The sequence below is a fragment of the Brachyistius frenatus genome, unplaced genomic scaffold (genome assembly GCF_029030835.1).
Source record: "Brachyistius frenatus isolate BFR_SWC_R1_liver_20210118 unplaced genomic scaffold, ASM2903083v1 Contig_37, whole genome shotgun sequence".
NCBI lineage: Eukaryota > Metazoa > Chordata > Actinopteri > Embiotocidae > Brachyistius > Brachyistius frenatus.
Window position 1 is genome coordinate 1587400 of NW_027210636.1, and position 22601 is coordinate 1610000.

The following is a 22601-nucleotide window of genomic DNA, read 5'->3' on the forward strand; positions in this document are numbered from 1 at the left end:
AAAAAAAAAAAAAAAAAAGGGGGGGGAGCTGCTGCTGCTGCTGCTGCTGCTGCAACTCAGGCGTGCAGGTATCGACGGCATTAAAAGCCTTCGATCCGCTGTTTTTTTAATTTTGTTTCTAGTTGACCGTCTTGCACTCGGACCATGACGCCGACGCTCCTGTTGTGGTTCCTCGTCCTGAGCGCCTCTCTCAAGCCCTCAGGTAAGTCACCGGGATACTGTTACCTGATTAATAACTAAAGCCTGTCCTTTTCTATTCAAAGCAAACTTTGAGGGGGGTTTGTGGTCGCCGAGTGTCGAGTAGCAGGTCGACGGACGCGATTTAGTTTATTGGAACTCAGAATAAACGTTCTGGCATCTTCTTGAGACTTAAAAGACACGTGTTTGTTTCACTTTTGATGAATGTTATCTGTGTCAAACTAGAGATGTAGTAGATCATCTCACCTTTAGGACGAGTTCACCACCGGGCCGGGGGGGGGGGAGGGGAGGGGGCGCATTTGCTTGCACAACGTATGATTTGTGAAGAAAACGTGCCTTTTATCCATCCTGTTGTGACATCGTAAGGCGAGTTCCTCTGTAGGGCGCACTTCAACAACACGGCAATTCACAGCGCTTCACATAAAAACTATTAAAAGCACCAAAACACAAGGCGAAAGAAAAGGACATTTAAGAAGGAGCGATTAAAACATTAAAAAAAAAAACGGCAAATTAAAATGGGATCAAAGTTACGGTGCAGTTTAAGACATCCTCCAATCTGGTCCAATGCTGGATGTTGCTGTACAACACATGCCGGAGCTGGACTCAACTCTCAGGTGCTGCCGGGTCGTCGGGTAACCTCGGCTCCAGAGGGACTTTTACTCGTTTCCTTTTTCAAAGCTGTTTTCACAGACTGGAAAACAAAAAAAAAAAAAAAAAAAAGGTTTTTGATTTGGCGAGACGACGTGCGCTAAAGACGAGTTGGCCGGAAGTCAGCGAACAAATGGGAAGGACTGACATTGTGAAACTGTTTTTGTGGTTTATCAGAGAGAAAATATACAGACATGAAAGATGACTCATACTGATGAATGAAAGATCTGGATTTTTTTTTTTCTGTTGCATTAATGATAGCATCAAAAAAATTTAACAAAACGAGGTAAAAACCAAGCTGGACTGTGTATGAAACCTTTTAATTTGAAATAGATACAGGAAGTCGTGGCCTTCGGCAGACCAACGGTGTGTCTTTATTACTCAGTCAAGCCAAAAGTAAATACGTTGTGTTAAAGTGATAGTTCCCATCTGCTGGGTGGAGACTCCTGATTTAGAGAATATAAAGTTAAAAATATTTTTTTTATCTTCGAATAAAAAAAAATAAAAAAAATCCAGAGGAGTTGTGTTTGTTTGTTTTTGTTTATCCTGCCAGGCTGCTTGAAGCCTTCACCGACGAGGTGGAACAGCGTGTCAGAGCTGGAAAAATAAATAAATCATTGCGACTCGTTGGCATATTAGCATTACTATAATTATAACTTATTTTTTATCACCACTTTTCATCTTCGATGCGGTTTCCAAACAATGGCCCCACTGATCACTGGTTTCCATTACAGAGGTTCTGATACGGTGTTGATACTGTACACGCTCCATATTAATGTCATGGGTTGCTTAACAGGCACAATAAAAATATCCCGTAATTACTTCACAGGACGGTTGGCCAAGTGTTCGAGCCCGGAGGGCACGAAGGCAGTTCAGCGACGCCTCGGCACTAATCCGCCCTGATCTCTCTAATCTGCTCCGAGGCGCGTTATTATCGTTTATCTATCCTACGGCTTCCTTTGTTTTTCTTTTTTTTTTTCTTCCTCCTCTGCAAAAGGTCCCGGTGTGTAAAAGCTGCAGTCATTTTGTTAGTCAGGTTAATCGACGCGAATGTAGCGGCTCCCGTTGTTTTTCTGTCTCTGGAATGAAGTCCTGATTAAGACGGTTTCTCAACCTAAGGGTTGGGGCCCCCCATTTGTGGCCGCTCAGTACGCAGATTGAGTTCCGAGTGAAAAAGGAAACTGTGCTTAGATTCTAGATAAATTCCACACATTTTCAGCCCCTTACGTTGCTTTCGGTATCTTTTCTCTCATTGGTGATCTGTAGAGATTTGCGCTTATTTTTTGTTTCAGATTATTAAAATTGTTGAAAATCTGACAGTTTATTGCGCAAACGAAAGATTTAAGGTATAATTTAAACCGGTGTTACCTTTTGACGAAGCTAAGCTATCTGTGTCCTCCTGTTTTTCCCGTCCCTGTACGAGGTTTCCCAGCAAAACATGAGAGCGGAATATTTGCTTTTACGATTTAAAAATATAACGTACATGTTTGTGAAAAATCGAACGACAGCGTAAAAGAAATATTTTTATTTGAAATACTAAAATAAAAACAATGCATCTATTAAACACAAATGGACGGGACTACGGCAGGATAAGTTGCAATATACATTTTGTGAGATAGCTTTCGGCAGTGCTATACCCGAAAGATCTTGAATCGTCCAATCGGCTGGCTCGATGCGTTGTCGCCTACAGTTTCCAGTAACATAACTTCTCAGCATCAGTTTGCACTAATGTTTACATTTATCTCCACAAGATGCACCGTTCCCACCTTAAATCTCAGTACGCGCGTTTCCCCAAATGTTTAACTACTTACTTTAACAAAGGCCTTTGAAGACAAAGATAAACGTGTGTTCGGTAACTTAAATCCTCCCATTTGACATTTTAAAAGTCAAAAGAGACGACCGATATCAGTTTCATCTCTTTGTGTTGCCGCGGAGACACCGACACCACCACTTGCGGTTATTCGGAGGCCCACCTATGGTTACGTTTACATCCCAACGACCTCAAAGCAGTACTGGACATTTACTGAATAGTTGTCAGATCAACAAATCCTCCCGGGGAGGAGGTCGGGGTGGACGGTCGGGTCAAATAAAATGAATGTTGTTGTTGGGTTTTTTTGCTTCTTTAAACTTTAGACGTTAAAGAAAGGTTTTTCTAATCAGGTGGTTTCCTCTCTTAACCACGACCACACATGTACTACATTTTTTTCGTTTAGTTTCGGAGTCTTGAACGATGGGCGGGATGTATATAGCGATGCTTAACTAGCGCAAAAGGCCGGAAACAAAAGGGGTTCAGGAGTAGCTGATTTAAAAAAAAATACTACGGGCTCTAACATCAAAAGAGCATTTTCAGTCTTAGAACAAATAAACCAAATTGTTGTATCTCGCACAGAAAGCCACGGCGCCGAGTTCAAAGTGGGGAAAGACTACGAGGTGGTTCGACCTGTCCGACTTCACGCGGTCAGAAAACGACACGCAGAGGTACATTTTTTCTGTTTGAAGGCAGAATTGATAACTAAACGTAAGGAGGCGTCGTGCCGCTCTCGCAGAAAATTAACAAGTCGTGGTTGTGATGAAGAAATGTAAAATACGATTATTTATTTTTTTTCCTCCACAGCACGTCAGACCGGAGACGATAAAGTACGCGATGACCGTGGGAGGAAAAGACATCGAGATGCAACTAGAAAAAAATAAGTACGTTTTCATTTCCCTAAATGCGTCCGTGAAGTGTTTAAAAAAAACCAAAAAGATTCTTGGTTAACGATAAAAGAAACAGCTTTCGAGGTACATCGGAGGTAAAATACTGGACGGCTGGAACAGATCAATTTTTGAAGTCATTCAGAAGATACTGAAGGAAACGTTTCAAACTTTCTGTCTGAAAACCCGGTCGGCGCTTAAAGCCGCACAACTTCCTCGTTTCGCTTCTCTTTCTCAAACATATTGCGATTTTCCTTTGCGTTTAAGGACACATTTTCCTCCTCAGAATCTGTGTGCATGCAAACATATAATTGGTACCGTTTTCCCGTTGAAGTGAGGTCAATTTATTTGAATCTTTCCGCCATCAGTGAATTACTCACCAAAGACTACACGGAGACCTACTACCAAGAAGATGGAGGCGAAGTCACCACGACGCCGACAGACATCGTAAGTGTTTTTTTTTGTTTTTTTTTAACGGCGTGTTTTAATGGTCTGAAAATGTCTCTAAAACTAAAACTTTTATTGGAAAATCAACTGGATAACCGATTCATTGATTTCATGTCTTTGCCAGGATCACTGCTACTATCACGGGACGATTGTGAACGACGACAAATCGTCTGCCAGCATCAGCACCTGCGACGGACTCAGGTGGGCCCTCAAAACTGTCCTGGCTTCGACTTTACTGTTATCAAATCATCCGGAAAAAAAAAACCAAAACAAAGTTGCTGAAAGACACTAAAACATGTTTTTTTTTTTAAATTACTAACGTTGTGACTTCAAACTCAACCATCCGAACCTGTTGTTTACGATGTTTAACGAGCTTTCGCTAACAAGTCTTCTGACCATCTGTGACCACAAACAACAACAACAACAACAACAACAACAAAAACAAAAACAGTAGTCTAATCGGGCCGATCTTTGTTCAGGGGCTACTTCCGAACGTCGGCCCAGAGGTACCTGATCGAGCCGCTGTCTGGCGACGACGAGGGCGATCACGCCGTGACGACCTTCAACGACAGGAACTCGGCGCCGGCGATGTGCGGCGTCACCAACACCAGCTGGAACGACGACTTCGAACCGCCGACGAGCCGCAGCCGCTCCAGATCCGCGGTAACGCCCGAAACAGCCTCCGAATGTGCCATCAAATTGTTTCAAAATTATTGCTGACTCATCATTCTGTCTGGCGATGTCATGCTCTATAAAAACAACAACAACAACAACAAAAACAGTCAAAACATTCACGATTTGCTTTATTTATTTTTTTGTCCTTCAGGGTGTTTCTATTGTCCACCAACAGAAATACGTCGAGCTCGTGCTCGTTGCCGATAACCGCGAGGTAAGACACGCAACACGGGAAAACATTTCATCGCTGTTTTGTTTTGTTTTTTTGCTTTTTTTTTTTTTTTTTTTGGACCAGACTTGAACTTTTCGTCGTTTCTGAGTCAACGTCAGCTTTTTATCTCTCATGAATCCGCCGCTGAGCGACAGGTTTGACCTCTAACGTGACCGACGTGTGTTTCAGTACCAGAAGATGAAGCGAGATGAGAGGGCGCTGAGGAAGAGGATATTTGAAATCATCAATTTCGTCAACATGGTGAGTCGGCGCTTTTGCTATTTCTGGGCAAAACGACACGCGGACGCTAAAAAGCTGAATTAGCAGTTTGCACGTTTGAGTGAATCCACTCGGCCGTATGTATATTTTCCTCTCGGTATGTAGCCGTAGACCCTAAAAATCTGCAGATCATGCGATATAAAATAGAAATAACATTTTGCTGATCTCCTTGCAGGCGTACAAACCTTTGAGGACCTTCGTGGCTCTGGTGGGTCTGGAGGTCTGGTCCCAGGGCGACCTGATAACCGTGAACCCCCCGGCCGGCGCCACCCTGGACGCCTTCAAGAACTGGAGGAACTCCAACCTGTTGAAGAGGAAGAAACACGACAACGCGCAGCTCATCAGGTCTGAAGGAAAAAAAAAAACAATAAAGTCACTGTGCAAAAAAAAAATTAAAAATGTCGGACTTCCTGCTGTTTCCAAGCATCTCAAACGGCCTTGAAACAATATGAATCACTGTAATCATGAGGAAAAGATGCGTTTTTTTTTATCGCAGTTTATATTTAAAGTGTTTCTCGTGTTGTCTTTCAGCGGCATCGACTTTGAAGGACCGACGGTGGGTCTCGCTTACATCGGGACGCTCTGCTCCGCTCACTCCGTCGGCATCGTACAGGTGAAACATTTCTTCTTTATTTTTTTCCAAATTATTCTATATATATCTATATTTACATAGTTATTTGGTTGGTGGATTTCCTGTTTTTCTGGCCATGAATTTTCTTGCCTTTGCCTTCAAACAAATATATTTGCAAAGTGGTGATTTAAATGTAATTTACAGGTGATAAAGTTAGTCTGAGAGCATGACTTTTTTTTTAACGCAGCTTTTCACCTTGTAGCCTCTTTTTTTTTTTTTTACATTCATTTTGGCTTTTTCTTTTTACTGTTTTCAAGTTTTTTTTAATTACCAATAATCTTTACTGCCTCTTACCAGCAATATTATGATATTAAATACACAAAGGAATAATTCAGCCGGTTCAGATTTCCCTGTGTTTCTTCTGTGATCTTAAAACTGCGTCTTCGTGCCTCCCAGTCGTTGTTTTCTGACAGTAAAACCCTGTTTTCTCCGTCTGAACCTGAGTCTTCGTTAGATTTTTGTCCCCCGAGGCGTTACGAGCCGCCTGACGTGCTGAAACAAATTTTATTTTCACAACGGAAAACCTGAAAGGTGCAAATAAAGTGTCTCATTGTTATGATCACGGTTTTGAACGCATGGAAAACTGCTCGTCACCTTCCAGGATCACAACGACCAGGCCATCGCGGTGGGAGCGACGCTGACCCACGAGATGGGTCACAACCTGGGCATGGACCACGACGACTCCAGCGCCTGCATCTGCTCCGGGGACAGCTGCATCATGGCCGCCGCCCTCAGGTGGGAGGACGAAGTTGTAGCACGGCCTCCATTAAAAAAAAAATAAAAATAATAATAATAATAATAACCCAAACTTTCCAGTAAATGAGGACGTTTTTGTTTTGTTTGTCCTGCAGCTGGCACATCCCGCGGACCTTCAGCAGCTGCAGCACCAGCGGCTACGAGAAGTACCTGAACGGCCGTAAGCCCGACTGCCTGCTGGACCGGCCCAACTACGTGACGACGCCGCCCGTCTGCGGGAACGGCTTCCTGGAGAGTGGAGAGGAGTGCGACTGCGGCACCGTGGAGGTAAACGCAACTTCAGGTTCTGGTTTCTGCGCTCGGGATTAAAAAAAAAAAAAAAAAAAAAAAAAACGACGACGTCGAGTCTTTTTAATGACGATAATACACTTTATCGATAATACACTTTATCGTCATTAAACGATAGTCATTAAATATGACTATATCGTCATTAAACGGGGGGGGGGGGGTTCTTTTAGGTGTGTAATATTAAATATTATTATAATAGTTCATTATAGTGGCTCATTTGGTTGATTTTTGTTCAAACTGGGACATTGTGGTATTTTTTTCTTCCAATACTTTAATGTTTTAATGTAAACATGTGACATAAACAGAAACACCAGTGTCTGTTCTTTTATCCGATTTTTCTGCTGAAAAACAACAACAACAACAACAAAAAACTACAAATAAACCTTCAGAAATATTAGAGAGAGGAAGCGATCAGGACTTTTAACATGTTGTGTTTCGTAGGAGTGCAACAACCGCTGCTGCAACGCCTCCACCTGCAGGCTGAAGGAGGGATCGCAGTGCGCCGAGGGCGAGTGCTGCTCCCACTGCAAGGTCAGTTTCATGTTCGTTCATCAGTGGAACCTGCTGCTATATGATCAGATGGCGCCCTCTGATGGACGTCGGCGATATTACAGTTGCCTGTTGTTCCTTCCCTCCGATGCGTTTTTTTTTTTTTTTTTTATGTCCAAAGAATTGAATCCTGTTTTTACATAAAAACATTTTCTTTTTAAAATTTTTTTTTTCTCCATCTCTTGAACCTGACATCAGTGTTTAACTTCAAACTGATAATAACAATAGTAATATTGAAATACAAGGAAAGGAGTTATAATAGCGTGAAAATGTCACCGTAGCAACCGCAGATAAAAGTGTCCGTAGCTGTGAAAAACGAGGCCGAGAGCGATGGAGCAACGTTAGCGCTGATTTAAAGTCACGTTGTTTTGGTAGCCGGGTGAAAACTCTTACGTTGGATGCAGTGAGGCTTCCGCTATCGGGTGGGCGGGGCCTAAAATCAAAACAAGAAGATGCTAAAGCGCTTTTTTACGATAACGACCCGGGTCTGAAGCCGCAGTGCCGCCCGGCGCCACTAGGAGGCTCCGTTCAACTTCCCGTTCAACTCCTCCTCCCCCCCCCCCCCTCCCACCCCCCGCTAGATCGCGCCTCGCTCCACCGAGTGCCGCAGGAAGCGGGACGTGTGCGACCTGCCGGAGTACTGCGACGGGAGGAGCGACGACTGCCCCGAGGACGTGTTCGCCGTCAACGGGTTGCCGTGCGACGCCGGCCGCGGCTACTGCTTCGACGGCGGCTGCCCTCAGACGTCCGACCAGTGCGTGAAGCTCTACGGGTTCGGTGAGCGGACGTTTCTGACGCGTTATCTCGAACGCACACGGAAGGAGCTCGCGGTTGTTTTGTTTTTATCAAACTTTTTTTTTTTTCAGGCGCCATCGAGGGCCGTCAGTCCTGCTACAACCAGAACCGCAGAGGGACGAACTTCGGCTACTGCCGGCGTCTGTCCAACACCCAGTTCGTCCCCTGCCAGAATGAGTGAGCCCCCTCCCCTCCCTCCCCCCACCCCACCGCAGCATCATTTCTTTTCTTGTCGTCGTTGTTGTTGTTGTTTTTACTCTTCGGATTAAGTCCCCGTCGCAGGTCATAACCCCGTCTGTCCTCCTCCCGCCAGAGACATCCTCTGCGGGAAGCTCTACTGTCACGACGGCAACGAAAACCCCAACTACGGCCGCATGGTGCGAACCGGCGATTGCAAGGCGGCGTTCTTTGAGGACGCCACCAAGGACTACGGCCAGGTGGACGCCGGCACCCGATGCGGAGATGGACTGGTCGGATTTTATTTTTTTATTTGACTGTTAACTAGTCGTGACCTTTGACCTTTCAAAATCCAGCCCTACAGTGTGTGTGTGTGTGTGTGTTGAAGTGTGTTGAAGTGTGTTGAAGTGTGTTGAAGTGTGTCCCGTCCGTCCGAAGGTGTGCAGCCAGAATCAGTGCGTGAAGCTGGAGACGGCGTACAGAAACGTGAACTGTTCGGCAAAATGTCGCGGAAACGCCGTGAGTACGAGTTCCTTTGAGACGTTTTAAATCTTCCCGTCGCGGCGAACAAAAAAAAAAAAAAAAAAAAAATCAGTTTTCTACATTTTTATAAAATGATATCAAAGTAATCGGGGAGGAAAAAAACTGTAAATCTTCACATTTTTGAAGTTGAACTTCTATTTTTTCTGTGTTTAATCTCCTCCAGGTTTGTAACCACAGAAGTCAGTGTCAGTGTGAAGCCGGCTGGACGCCGCCCGGCTGCGACTCGTTGGACGGAGACTTCGACTCCGGCTCCGTTTCCACCGGTGAGGCCCGACTTCAACAAACACGCCCGATTTTAAAATGTTTTTTCTGCGTCTCAACAAATAAAAAAAAAATGTTTTTTGAACTCCGTCTTCAGGAGTCGCCGTCGGCGTCGCTCTGACCGTCGTCCTGGTGGTTCTGGGAGTCGTCGCCGGCGTCGCCGGGTTTGTCTGGAGGAAACGACGGAGTCCTCTGTTGCCGAGGTGAGCGTCCGTCGCCCGGCTGCGGGTCGACTCTCTTCCTCTGAAACGGTTCAAATGCCTAATTTTTTTTTTCTCGCGGTCGTCGGCAGCTCCGCTCACCGGCCCGACAAGGCGCCGGTACCGAGTCGGGCCGCGCCGGTACCGAGTCGGGCCGCGCCGGCACCGAGTCGGGCCCCGCCGCTCCGACAGGTGAGACGCCGCCGGACGCCCCGATGAAACACTACGTCCCATGAAATGTCCCGACGTCGTTTCCTGACCGTAACGTGAACTTTTTGTTTTCCTTTTCGAAGGTCGGAAAGCCGAAACCCAAAGGAGCTCCGCCTCCACCTCCTCCGGCGGGGAACCGACCCAAACCTCCGATCCAGAACTACCTCTCCGCGCGGCAGGTAACGACGAGTCCTCCGGGTGCTAAAAACAAGATCTGTGCAGCTTTATAATTTGTGACGTCATCTTGTTTTGGTTTTTTTCTCCCCCTCCAGGCTCTGAGGCCGGTTCCTCCGCCGAAAGTCTGACGTCCGACACGATGAACCGGAGACTCGCCGTCATTGTCAGCGATGCTGATCCGGAGTTTTTAATGGACGCCCCCTCCCCTCCCCTCCCCTCCCCCCGCGGTGTTTAAAAAAAAAAAAAAAAAAAAAGTAAGGTCACTGCTGAAGCACCAAATGAGTTGTTTTAATGACTGGACTTGTTACAGGTGTGCGAAGCACTGAGGACTTCATCGCAGGGATTCACGTCATGTCTTATAAAGCACTTTTTTTTTGTTTTTCAGGTAAACTCACCTGAACGCGAGCCATATTTTTTTCTTTTTTTTTTTTAAACCTTCAGAGAAACTGATCTCCGATGAATTAGCTACGTGCTAACACGCTACATATGTCTGTACGTTTTTGTTTTTTTGTTAAATCCCAAGCGTTGTGAAAATCCTCTTAAATACTTTTTTTTTTTTTTAACTTATTTATGTCTCGTACTGTAGTTTTGTTTAGAAAAAAACAAAAACAAAAATCAGTTTTCGGGATGCTTTTTTTGATCTGCCGAGCGTCTTCGGCTACGAGCTCCCGATTTAATACGCTGAAAGCGCCGGTTCAGATATCGAGAGTTCACGTTTCTACGACATGTTGCTGCTTTTTCAACATCATTTCCAAAATAAATAAAATAAACATCGAAAGCTTCCGATTTGACCGAAAACTTTCCGACAGCGTAGGTCGTGGCCTTCGTGTTATTATCACGTATATTTAAATGAGTTCGCTACGTGAACGTGTACATAATGTAAAAAAAAAACCCTCCGATTTTACATTCAGGGTTTAAATGTCTGATGCAAACTGAACTTCTCATAAATACAACTTTAAACGGTCAAATTCCCGTGTAAAAAAACAAAACAAAAAACACATAACATGTCTGTAACATACTGACTATAAAATGAAAATAAAACAAACATGATTTCTGAGCTAATATCTGAAAACCAGAAGACTGATTTCGTCCTGACGGAGGTCGCGACCCCGGCGGTCGACTTTGACTGAAGTGTCACAAAAATGTACATTAATTACAAAATAAATCTGTTTTTCCTACAAACACCACAACCGCATAAATATTTATTTTATGCAAACAAAACTTGAAGCTGCATCGGTTGTGTTTTTGTTGCTGTTGTTGTTGTGTTTACTTTGTTGTCCAGCAGGGGGCAGAAGAGGCCGCAGAGACAACCGCAGTACCATCACTGTGTGAATTCAGACACTTTTAAATATTCAGATATAAATATCATAAATAAACCGACATCAACGAGTCAAAACCAAATAAAAACACTGTATTTGAATTATATTTAATTTTTTTTTTCCAAGTGGTACATCTACGTAAAAGATTTCATGGCCTCGCATGACAAATACGGTACAGGTTGGTTTTTTCACCCCTTTTTTAAATTTTTTTTACAGCCATTAGAATTTTTTTGGGGATGAACAACTTTTTCTGTATTTATTTATTTTTTACATTCTGCGAGATAGGAAGTCAGCTTACTTTACGGCCCACCCGATAAAAGCCTCACCTTTTTAAAAAACAAATTTCAAAATCACAAGTTATGAATGTAAACCGAAAAAAATACTTTAAAGGGAGGCGTTCCCGGAACGAACCGGACGTGACGGCAAGAGACGATATTTTTTGGGGATATTATTATAATTTGTTTTAAGGATACCAAGATGACTCGATCTTTAACCACGTGTCCACTCTGTTCACCGTCCACACACACACACACACACACACATACAGATGTTGACATATGTGGCCGAGGTGGCGTGGCACATGAGCGCAACTTTTAAAAAAATTTTTTTTATTAATTATTATTATTATATATATCTCTTCTTTTTTTTCTTTCTTTTTTTTAAAAAGGGGTAAATTCACAAGAGAATAGCAAATCTTAAAGCTTATTTCCCCCCACCGTCGTTTCTCGAGTGACAAAAAGACAACAGCGTTACAGTCGGGCGTGTCGAAGCACCAGAAGAGGGTTTTTTTTTGTTTGTATATATGTCCTAGAAAAAAAAAGCAAAGTCTTAAAGGGTTCGGGAGCGAAGAGGATCGCTGAATACTTCAAGCAGACGGAGGAAAATAAACAAACAAAAAACAAACAACACAAAATGCACCAGCGGTCTCGGCGGGTGTCCGAACGAAGTCAGCCATGCTTGAGATGATTACAGTACAGTTAGGCCTCGACAGACAGCTGTTAGCAGTGGTAGCGTTTTTTTTAATTTTTATTATTATTGGTTTTTTTTATAGCATCATCATCATCATCATCATTATCTCTGCCCGAGAGGAGGAAGGACTCAGTCCGTTTGTGTCCGATGTGTTTCCCTCATTCCAAACGCATTATAACAAGTCAAAACAAACAAACAAACAAAAAAAAGACCCTGCATTCTGTATAGTGAACACTAGGTGGAGACACTCGTACAGCTTTTAGAAACAAAGGAAAAAGCCCCGTTTGTTTGTTTTTCTTGATTTTTTTTTCTTTTGTGTTTTACAATAAAACATCAATTCAAACTGAATACGCTGAACATTTTTCCTACGTGATAATTGAACATCGGTCTGTCGTGTAACAGTGAGCAGCAAAAAAACAAAACAAAACTGAAATACAGCCCAAGAACTTGAAGAGAAAACGTGTCCTTTTCTTTTTTTTCAGTTTACGTTATTTCTCCAGAGGTCGACTTAACCGGTGCTCGAGAAGACATGACATATATCCCTTTTTTTTTTTTTTTTCGTTCGGGGGGTTTGAGGAGCGATAAACATCCTCGCTGCCATCAAGTGGACAACAACTATCATTGCACGCAAAAATCCTTCACTTTAAACCGTTCACAAAAATATAGTCCAGGAAAATACTGAGCAAAAACAAATCCATCCAGCTTATTTAGTGGATTCATTTGAAATGTATAAATAAGACGACACGTCTGTTCAATTTCTGCTTTTAAGTATAAAATGTTCATCAACATTAATCTAATAGAATTTACTTCCCTTTTTCAGTTTTTCAGTACTTTTTCCTCATCAAACACGGAAAACAAAAATGTTAAAAAAAAAAAAAAAAAAACAACTCAAAAGTGACTAAAAACTTCATCTATCCGCGTCAACTCAGATTTATAAAATTATTATTTTGTTTATCATTTCGACATGTATACGCTCAGTGTACAGAATACATTTGTACAACTGTAAAAATGGGTTCAATGAACGATTCGTTGCTATTTCACGATATATCTAATATATTTCCTCTTTTAATAAATACGTTTTTTTGGGGGATTTTTCACCAGAGTCACATGGTGTGTTTGTCTTTTTTATTTTAATTTTTTTTTTTTTGTAGCAGATAGGACGTGTTTTCCCTCCCTTTGTTTTGATCCACGTATGTCGTCGCCCCGACGACGGTTGCCGAGCAGAAGACGGGCAATAGGGTTTAAAAAAAAACAACAACAAAAAACGTCGAGAGTGAGCTCGAGAGAGAGAGAGAGAGAGAGAGAGAGAGAGAGAGCAGTCTGTGAGTCAGGTGGTGTGGGTTGTGTGAAAGATGGGAGGGCGGTGTGTTGTTGTTGTTGTTGTTGTTGTCGTCGTCATCGTCACCTATCCGTCAGTGCCGTTCTTGTTGGGGGTGTTGGCGTTGATCACGTCCGCCGGCTGGCTGTCTTTGCGCGGCGGCATCCTCTCGTTTATCCGGTCGAGGCCGCGGGCCTCCTCGAAGTTGCGAATCTTCCTCGTGGGGGAGTAACCTGCAACGGCTGGAGGGCAACGAATACACGACAAACTTTATTATCTGTGGAAAATATTTGCTGCGAAACATATTGTTTAGCTTTTTTTTATTTTTAGCCTCAATCAAACTCCTTGTGGAATTTAATATAATAAGCACAAAACACATTATATATAGATCTATATATATATATATATACGCTACGACAATAAAAACACTTCACACTTCGTAGACTTACGTTAACGTCCCGAACCAGCCGAAGAAAACCCGACGGAAACGCATGGAAATGGAAACGAGACTCATGAGGAACCGTTCAGACATTTTACAAACATTTAAATCATCAAGTTAAAAAAAAAACAGAGTTTCATCAAGGCGGCTCTTCCACGAGCGGATGTCTGTGATTACGAAGTATTTCTTCTCTCTTCTTTCCTTCTGTTGAAATACTTCCAAATACTTATTAATGGAACTAATTAGAAGCGTTTGAAATATTCGGTTCTCCGATTATTCGGTCATAATAATGAATGAACAGTTGAAATAAATAACTAAAAGTCATCGTCAGGAGTTGAAATCGTTAACTTAATAGTTCAACTTAATGGTGAAGCAGCGGGAAATAATTAGCTAAAAGTAAAAGTAATTTTTCGGGTGACTTTTTTTATGATATTTTAGACGACATGCTATAGTGTGACCCCTCAACTCAATCTAAAAAAAAAAGACTTTTACATTTCTGATATACAGTTAGTCCATCGTGTAACTGGTGCAACTAAAAGAAGGAATTATAGTTGCCGTTATCTTCTTGTGCGAGCGTGTTTTCCTTTTCTAAAGTTTATTTTATTGCTCGTCGGCAGTGTAAATAAAAAAAAATAAAAAAAGCCACATAAACCTGCTTTAACAATGACAGAACTGGTGATTAAAAGATGCCGATCGTGCAAGAGAAACCGCCAACAAAGGAATATCCAGTAACGTGGTCGTAAATAATAATATACAAACAGACAAAAAACACAATTAAAGTACACATTTTACTGGCTGTGTTTAAAGGGGCGAATAAAACACACAAAACACAGATAATGAATTATTATTATTAGCAAAAGGCCAATACGTACCTTGTGCTTTAGCTGCCTCAAGGGTAGCTACGTTAATGGCCGTTGAAGGAGGAGAAGAGAGGTGGAGGAGGGTGGAGGAGAGGGGGAGTCGTCAAAGGCAGCCAAGAGAAAAGCAAATACAACAGTAAAAATCAAAAGTGTGAAAGCTGGTTAAAGGAGAGCCGTAATTCGATGAATTCTGAGAATTAGCGCCCCCTGCTGTTCATCTGGAGGAGTGCTAGAACTACAACTCAAAGCAACCTCCCCCCGATTAATATTAGAGGAGCTTCAAAACATCAAAGCGAAAAGAATCAAGAAGGGGTGAAAATACACTTTCCCTCCCTTTTTGATCGGGTCGGCCCGACTGATGTGAAAGCCGCGGCCGGGGGAGCCGACATCGGTCGGTGACATTCTCCATGAAAGGGTCACGACATGCGGTTTTCTCTTTTTTTTTCCGATTGCTTTGCAACTTCTGGTGAAGCCTCCAGCGTGGCCAAAAGCATTTGGCTCTCCCAGCATGCCGTCTGGCGGGGGCAAAGCCACCGGGGGCGTTTCGACCTTTAAATCAAACAGGGGGTCAAGTCGCACACTTCCTGGCGACGTTTGACCTCCCCGACCAGCCGGCCCGCCGCTCGAGTCCAAAGTCTGGCCGGGGCTTCCTGTGGAGGGCGCGAGGTCGTTGATCCAGAACCTCTTCAAAGAGCCTCGTCTCCACCAACTGGACGTTCGTTCGGACAGAAAAAGCTTCACCGATGTTTGCGTGGTGAAAATAAATGTGCGGAGAGTCGCCGCTGCTGGCACAGATACCTTCGCTTCAACACGGGTTCCTAACTCACAGCTCCATTTTTACAAAACCAATTTTATAATATTCATTTTAAGGAGCAGAAAAGTGACATGACACTTTATTGTAAATGTATTTCATAGTTTAGAGGAGGGAGAGTGTAACACATGGAAGTCAGCGCTGTAGACGCCATAATTTCCCAATGTTCCCCTAAACGCCTCAACGTGAAGAAGCCTTCGAGTTAATGCAGCGTTGCGCAAAAAGATGCGTGGCCCAAAAAAATTTGAGTGAAATAAGGGCTTTGATGCGAGATTTAGCTCGGTCATAAAAGTTTTAAAGTTTCGAAACCCGGTCGAACTTCTGGCCGAGAACCAGTCTGGCAAAATTAAAGCGCGAAATGGTTCTTTGACCATTTTATATTTTCAGTACAAATGACACAAACGAGATATAAAAAAAAATATTAAAAAAAAGTGAATGGGTTATCTCAGCAGGTGCCGGGAGCTGAATTTGGTACCTTTTGGAGAGAGAGAGAGAGAGAGCGAGCGACATCAATCTCAGCTCAACCCCTCTTGAAAGAGAACAGGTGTGGTATTACGTTCGCGGATAGGCTCCGCCCACTTCCTAGTGTTCAAACATTAGCCTGACAAACCTCCTTTATGGACGTTGGTGCCGCGGGGGGGGGGGAGTCAAAGAGCGGCGTTACCGAGTGTGAAACACACTTACCGGTCTGTAAGGTCTGCTTCCCCCCCGACAACGCTCCCACGGGAAGAACCCCGGTCGGGGTCAGACCTTTGAGCGTTAACACACTCTCGCTTTCCTCCCTGTTGCAACAAACAACACACGCAGATTAGATTTCAGGGAACACACACACACACACACACACACACACACACACACACACACACACACACACACACACACACACACACACACACACCTGACATCCGCTCTGTAAGTAAAAGGGTACGTGTCCCAGTTCTGTGAAAGTGGGTCACTGGTGACAACTTGTGGCAAATTTAAGCAGCCGAAGCGACATTATTATTATTTTTTTTTTAAATTTATTTTAAAAGATTTGTGTCAACACGCTTTCGTGTGAACAAACCTTTTTCTATTTTCAATCAAACTGCGTCACAACTTTTGCGCAGCTTTTTTCAGGCTGTCGACTTTACATGATTTTTTTTGTTTTATTCCGCAGGGTAATTTGTGTATTTAAAAAAAAAAAAAAAAAAGAAGAAAATAAAACTGTCTTCCGGCGGCCCGTCTGTTTTTTGTTTTTTTTCCTTCTTTCTGAGCCACATGCGGCGCTCTGAAGGACGCGGCCGCTCCACGAGTTGCCCACTTTGCAGCCGCATTAATCTGGAATAATGTCATTATGCAGTCTGGCTGCGTCGTGACTCATCCGCTGCAGCTCATTAATCCTCGCTGGCCGACGCTGTTGTTGTTGCTGTTTTCAAACAAACGTCGTTTTTGCGCTCGGCCGAAGCTCATCGAGATCCATAGAAACAGAAAAAAACAACAACAACAACAAAAAAAACGTATCGGAGCATTATCACGAGGAAAAACAGAAAAAAAAAAGAAAAAGAGGGGGAGTCCGACCTGAGAACGGAGAAGACTCGGGCCATCTTCCCCACGGCGCGGATCTTGTTCCGGATCACCTCCTTACGCATCGCCGAGGTGCCACCTGGGAAAACCGTCCGGAGTCGGGAGGTTAAAGATGCAAGCATCCTTCACTGATGATCATTTTTATTCACAATTTTAAAATAAATACTGTATGAAAGACTCGTGAGATACGTTTGAAGGTGTGTTTCACAACACGGACTCGCTTTGAATTAATCCAATAAAAAATAAATAAATAAATAAAAAAAAAAGGAAATTAAAGAAGTGAATCATGAAGAAAAAAAAAAGGTGATTTCTCGAAAAAGTCTTAAATAGATGTTTATTCATTTTTAGACAGAAGCAACTGTGAACTCATATTCACTTCTAAAAAAAACATCTTTAAAATAAATACAAATAAGTGTGTGTACTACTCTCAGTTCATACACACTACGATCAAAACTGGGCGTGAAAACTTCAGTCGAATTAAAAAATGTCACGAGAAGTAAAGTTGCGACCTTTAATGAAACAACAGGTACAAAAAAAAAAATCCTACGGGATGGCTACGTATATATATATACAGTGGGTACGGAAAGTATTCAGACCCCTTTACATTTTTCACTCTTTGCTTCATTGCAGCCATTTGCTCAAATCAAAAAAGTTCATTTTATTTCTCATTAATGTACACTCAGCACCCCATCTCGACAGAAAAAAAAAAATGTAGAAATTTGTGCAAATTTATTAAAAAAGAAAAACTGAAATATCACATGGTCATAAGTATTCAGACCCTTTGCTCAGTATTGAGTAGAAGCACCCTTTTGAGCTCGTACAGCCATGAGTCTTCTTGGGAATGATGCAACAAGCTTTCCACACCTGGATTTGGGGATCCTCTGCCATTCTTCCTTGCAGATCCTCTCCAGTTCCGTCAGGTTGGATGGTGAACGTTGGTGGACAGCCATTTTCAGGTCTCTCCAGAGATGCTCCATTGGGTTTAGGTCAGGGCTCTGGCTGGGCCAGTCAAGGATGGTCACAGAGTTGTTCTGAAGCCACTCCTTTGTTATTTTAGCTGTGTGCTTCGGGTCATTGTCTTGTTGGAAGGTGAACCTTCGGCCCAGTCTGAGGTCCAGAGCACTCTGGAAGAGGTTTTCTTCCAGGATATCTCTGTACTTGGCCGCGTTCATCTTTCCTTCAATTGCAACCAGTCGTCCTGTCCCTGCAGCTGAAAAACACCCCCATAGCATGATGCTGCCACCACCATGTTTCACTGTTGGGATTGTATTGGGCAGGTGATGAGCAGTGCCTGGTTTTCTCCACACATACCGCTTAGAATTAACGCCAAAAAGTTCAATCTTGGTCTCATCAGACCAGAGAATCTAATTTCTCATAGTCTGGGAGTCCTTCATGTGTTTTTTGTCAAACTCTATGCGGGCTTTCATATGTCTTGTACTGAGGAGAGGCTTCCGTCGGGCCACTCTGCCATAAAGCCCCGACTGGTGGAGGGCTGCAGTGATAGCTGACTTTGTGGAACTTTCTCCCATCTCCCTACTGCATCTCTGGAGCTCAGCCACAGTGATCTTTGGGTTCTTCTTTACCTCTCACCAAGGCTCTTCTCCCACGATTGCTCAGTTTGGCTGGACGGCCAGGTCTAGGAAGAGTTCTGGTCGTCCCAAACTTCTTCCATTTAAGGATTATGGAGGCCACTGTGCTCTTAGGAACCTTGAGTGCTGCAGAAATTATTTAGTAACCTTGGCCAGATCTGTACCTTGCCACAATTCTGTCTCTGAGCTCCTTGGACAGTTCCTTCGACCTCATGATTCTCATTTGCTCTGACATGCACTGTGAGCTGTAAGGTCTTATATAGACAGGTGTGTGCCTTTCCTAATCAAGTCCAATCAGTTTAATTAAACACAGCTGGACTCCAATGAAGGAGTAGAACCATCTCAAGGAGGAGCAGAAGACATGGACAGCATGTGAGTTAAATATGAGTGTCACAGCAAAGGGTCTGAATACTTATGACCATGTGATATTTCAGTTTTTCTTTTTTAATAAATTTGCACAAATTTCTACATTTCTGTTTTTTTCTGTCAAGATGGGGTGCTGAGTGTACATTAATGAGAAATAAAATGAACTTTTTTGATTTTAGCAAATGGCTGCAATGAAACAAAGAGTGAAAAATTTAAAGGGGTCTGAATACTTTCCGTACCCACTGTATATTTATGTATAAATTCACATAGCTGAGCTCCACCAAAGCGGCTAAATAAGCTTCTTTTAATGCGATATGAACGATAATAAATTGAAATAATGAAGGTGTTAACCGGCCGATTCCTATTACGTAAGATTAACCTCAGTCTCACCTTCGTAGAGGTCGTCTCCCTCCGACATCAGCTCGTCGTCGGAGCAAATGTTCAGTACGTTCACCAGCATCTCCGTCACTGCGGTGAGGAAACGTCAAAACGCACGTTAAGAGTTACGTAACGTTAGCAGGGAAACAATGAAATAATTAAAATACATCTGATGGTTTTACTTCTCTGAGGATCAAGAAGCAGCTGTAGAAAAGACAAACCCTTTTTTTTTAACCCAAAAAAACCCCCACACAAATAAACGCTGTGATCAATTTTATTTATAGCTTTTTATCTTTATCTAAACAGCACATTTAGGGAAAACACTGATATTTATAAAAAAATAAAATAAAAAAATAATAAAAAGTTTTAAGTGATTTATAACGAGAGCGCCGCTTTTTATCTTTTAATATTTCATCGTGACGATTTCTGACAGCACTTCTGACAGCTGTGCTTTGACGAAGTGTAATCTATCATAAACTGGTTCGTTTTAAAATTCACTTCTATTCTCCGATTTAACAGTTAATTTTCAGATTTAACGGATTTAAAAAAAAAAAAAAAACAACAACAAAAACGCACCTTTCTCTCCCACGAAAGGCAAAGACCACGTGAAGACGTCCATGAAGTTGGGCAGCCAGTACGGGTGCGGGGAGCAGTTGAACTGTCGGATGTTCATCACGTTGTTCTCGTATTTTAATACGGCGGCTACGACGGACAGAATGGAGAGAGAAAGAAGTGAGCCTGGTGAGCGCAAGGAAAAACAACAACAACAACAACAACAAAAAGAGGACGGAGACCTTTGTTGTTGTAGACGTCCAGGTAGTTTGGAGCCGAGAAGATCGTAATTAATGAGGGGAAGCCCGTGGTCTGACTTTTTCTGTACATCCGATACCTGCGGCCACAAATAAAAGCCGACTCGTCGGTTTATTCGGTGTCGTTGTTGTGCCGGAAGACGAATGTTTAAAAAAAGCGATACTCACCCTGCGTCCTGCGCTTCGTGGGCTCTTATTACCGACAGCAAGTTATTATTCACCAAAAAGTCACAGACTGCCGAGTAGCTGCAGAGAGAAAGAGGCGAGAGGTTCAAACTTATTATTATTATGAAAGAAAATATTAGTGTGGAAAATAATAAACGACATCACGCCAGGAGGAAACGTTTCGTTGCCGTTTTCTATTTTTAGAGACAGTTTGCCTGTCAATCAAACAGACACGCCCCCCCCCCCAAACATACCACTTTTCGAGGCCTAATATCTAATTAACGATGTAATTATTTTCAGATTGACCGCCAGGGAACTATTAATAAGGTGGAGTGACTTTTACAGAGTGACACCATAATGATTAGTGGGAAAAAATGTTTTGTACTTTCATGAGAGAAGTTGAATGGGAGTCTACGGAGTCGACCTCTAGTGGCCCTCGGTGGTGTTGAACTTCGTGGCACTTCAAGATCGGCCACGATTTTTAAGACCTGGAAGAAGCTACGTCCATTTTTATATAAAGTCGATAGTTCAAACCATCACTTGGTCAAAAAAATAAATAAATTATGTATCAAATAGGGTTATGAAAACTTAAAAGATTCCCTCTAGATGTTTAAAAATAATCTGCTATAACAAAGATGTGTGTTTGATGAGGGCTTTTTTCCCCACAAAAAAAAGTTAAAATATATGCTGTATTTAAAGTTGAACTGGTGGACAGAAGAGGCCTCATACTTCAGTGAAAAGCTCTATCCATGTATGTTTCTATTATATATATATATATATATATATATCCATCACAGAGGTTAAAAAAAAGTTGAATATTTGGGACCAGGATCGGTTTCCACAACTATTTGTGATGTCACTACGAGCCCTAAAATTAGCATTTCAGAAGAATGTGAAAACAGCCTTCTCATTTTAAACTCACAGCGAAGCTGCTCGAACATTCAACTGTAGGAAAAAAAAAAATGAAAGAAGAAAATGTCCTTTTTGGATGAGAACAACGTACTGTTCAACTTTAGGAGATGGAAAAAGTACAAATGTGCCTGCTGACGTTATCATGTTGACATGTTTCCCTGTGCAGCTGCTTTTCTGTTTTCATCACACATAACAGCCTCGTTGTTCGTCTCTTATTTTTCTTCTCTGAGTTTTTTTACATTTTTTTTTATCTTTTGGCCTTTACGATTGCAAAATAAGCCATTTTGCTCAGAAGTTGTTTGTTTGTCGATTTTCTGAACCCATTTTCACTGAAAACCGTGAGCGACCTATAATATATAACCTAACCTATATAACCAAAATAGGTAGTATGTCAACTTATTTTGTAAAAGTGTTTTAAATGTGATAACTGAGCTGTTTTTTTGTGTTAACCTGCCATTTTTTTTTTTTTTTTAAGTGTTTCACCTCCAAAACAGCGTCCTCCTGCTTAATCATCATTTGTCATTACGTTTTGCATAATCGACAAAAATCAGCCGACAGAGCGACGAAACGAAGTCCTTGGTGTTTTTCGCAAAGTACCGTATTTCATGCGTCATTAAGCGGTTCGATCTCGCACCTGAAAAAGTACGAGCAGCCTCTGACGGAGTTGTGGTTGAAGTGTTCGCTCGTCTTCTCGCTGCCGTAGTCTTCGCCCGGGTCGGCCCAGATCAGGTCGCACATCGGCCCGAACGCCGGAGGCTCTTTAAACCGGTCTAACTGTGGGAGCGCAAAAAAAACAAAAAAACACAAGACGCTGATGTACGTACATCCACTGTAATAGGAGGTCATTTCAATAACGCCGCCGCGGTGATTCGACGCCGTCCTCACTTACTTTCCTGATGTCGTCGAGGCAGTTGATCTCCGGCGAGAGTCCGCCGTGCACGCACAGGAACTGCTGGTTGAGCAGGGCGGCGAGCGGCAGGCAGTCGAAGGCGTCCATGCATGCGTCGTACACCCGTTCAGAGTATTTAATTTTACCTGGTGGCCCCACCGGCCCCCCCCCCACCCAAAAAAAAACATGTATTAATTTGTAAACCACCGGTTTCATCCTTCAACAATGTTGTGATACGATTCATTGCGGAAACTCTTCATCTGAAAGGTAGCGAAAGCTGGCAAATAAATTCAGCCTTAAAATTGGACTTAACTTTAGCGTTTGAGTTCGTGAGTATTTATTTTCTACCGCTGGTAACGTTACCGGAGGGCAGTTATGAGTTATGTAATCATTTCTAATTCTAATATGTAATCAGATCAAAAGCGGTGAACTGAGTCTGCAGAGTTGAAACTAAACGATAACGAGGATTCATCAC

The 22601-nt window shown here is 42.7% G+C and overlaps 2 protein-coding genes and 1 long non-coding RNA gene across 3 annotated transcripts in view; 1 reads left to right on the forward strand and 2 right to left on the reverse strand.

Moving 5' to 3' along the window:
- Positions 1-59: 59 nt before the first annotated feature.
- adam28 (ADAM metallopeptidase domain 28) lies at positions 60-10929 on the forward strand. Its single transcript, XM_069701516.1, has 22 exons — positions 60-202; positions 3236-3324; positions 3461-3537; positions 3909-3987; positions 4112-4188; positions 4467-4650; positions 4814-4876; positions 5063-5134; positions 5328-5497; positions 5684-5765; positions 6385-6518; positions 6635-6806; positions 7269-7358; positions 7958-8153; positions 8243-8348; positions 8485-8641; positions 8787-8867; positions 9055-9154; positions 9250-9355; positions 9445-9544; positions 9655-9741; positions 9835-10929. The coding sequence occupies exons 1-22, from the start codon at positions 145-147 to the stop codon at positions 9865-9867; spliced, it is 2313 nt and encodes a 770-aa protein (XP_069557617.1). The 5' UTR covers positions 60-144; the 3' UTR covers positions 9868-10929.
- LOC138622636 (uncharacterized) lies at positions 66-5478 on the reverse strand. Its single transcript, XR_011311022.1, has 4 exons — positions 5338-5478; positions 4498-4736; positions 730-889; positions 66-625 (listed from the first exon to the last, which is right to left on the reverse strand). It is a non-coding gene; the product is annotated as an uncharacterized lncRNA (long non-coding RNA).
- A 1649-nt stretch (positions 10930-12578) lies between the features above and the next one.
- ppp3cca (protein phosphatase 3, catalytic subunit, gamma isozyme, a) overlaps positions 12579-22601 on the reverse strand; it is a 24827-nt gene continuing 14804 nt past the window's right edge. Inside the window, exons 6-15 of the mRNA XM_069701519.1 lie at positions 22127-22272; positions 21872-22011; positions 20329-20406; positions 20146-20240; positions 19928-20053; positions 19364-19441; positions 17013-17097; positions 16140-16237; positions 14657-14683; positions 12579-13578 (exon numbers count right to left, since the gene is read on the reverse strand). Of these exons, the coding sequence (XP_069557620.1) occupies positions 13433-13578; positions 14657-14683; positions 16140-16237; positions 17013-17097; positions 19364-19441; positions 19928-20053; positions 20146-20240; positions 20329-20406; positions 21872-22011; positions 22127-22272 (1019 nt within the window). The 3' untranslated portion in view covers positions 12579-13432. The remainder of the gene's footprint in view (positions 13579-14656; positions 14684-16139; positions 16238-17012; positions 17098-19363; positions 19442-19927; positions 20054-20145; positions 20241-20328; positions 20407-21871; positions 22012-22126; positions 22273-22601) is intronic.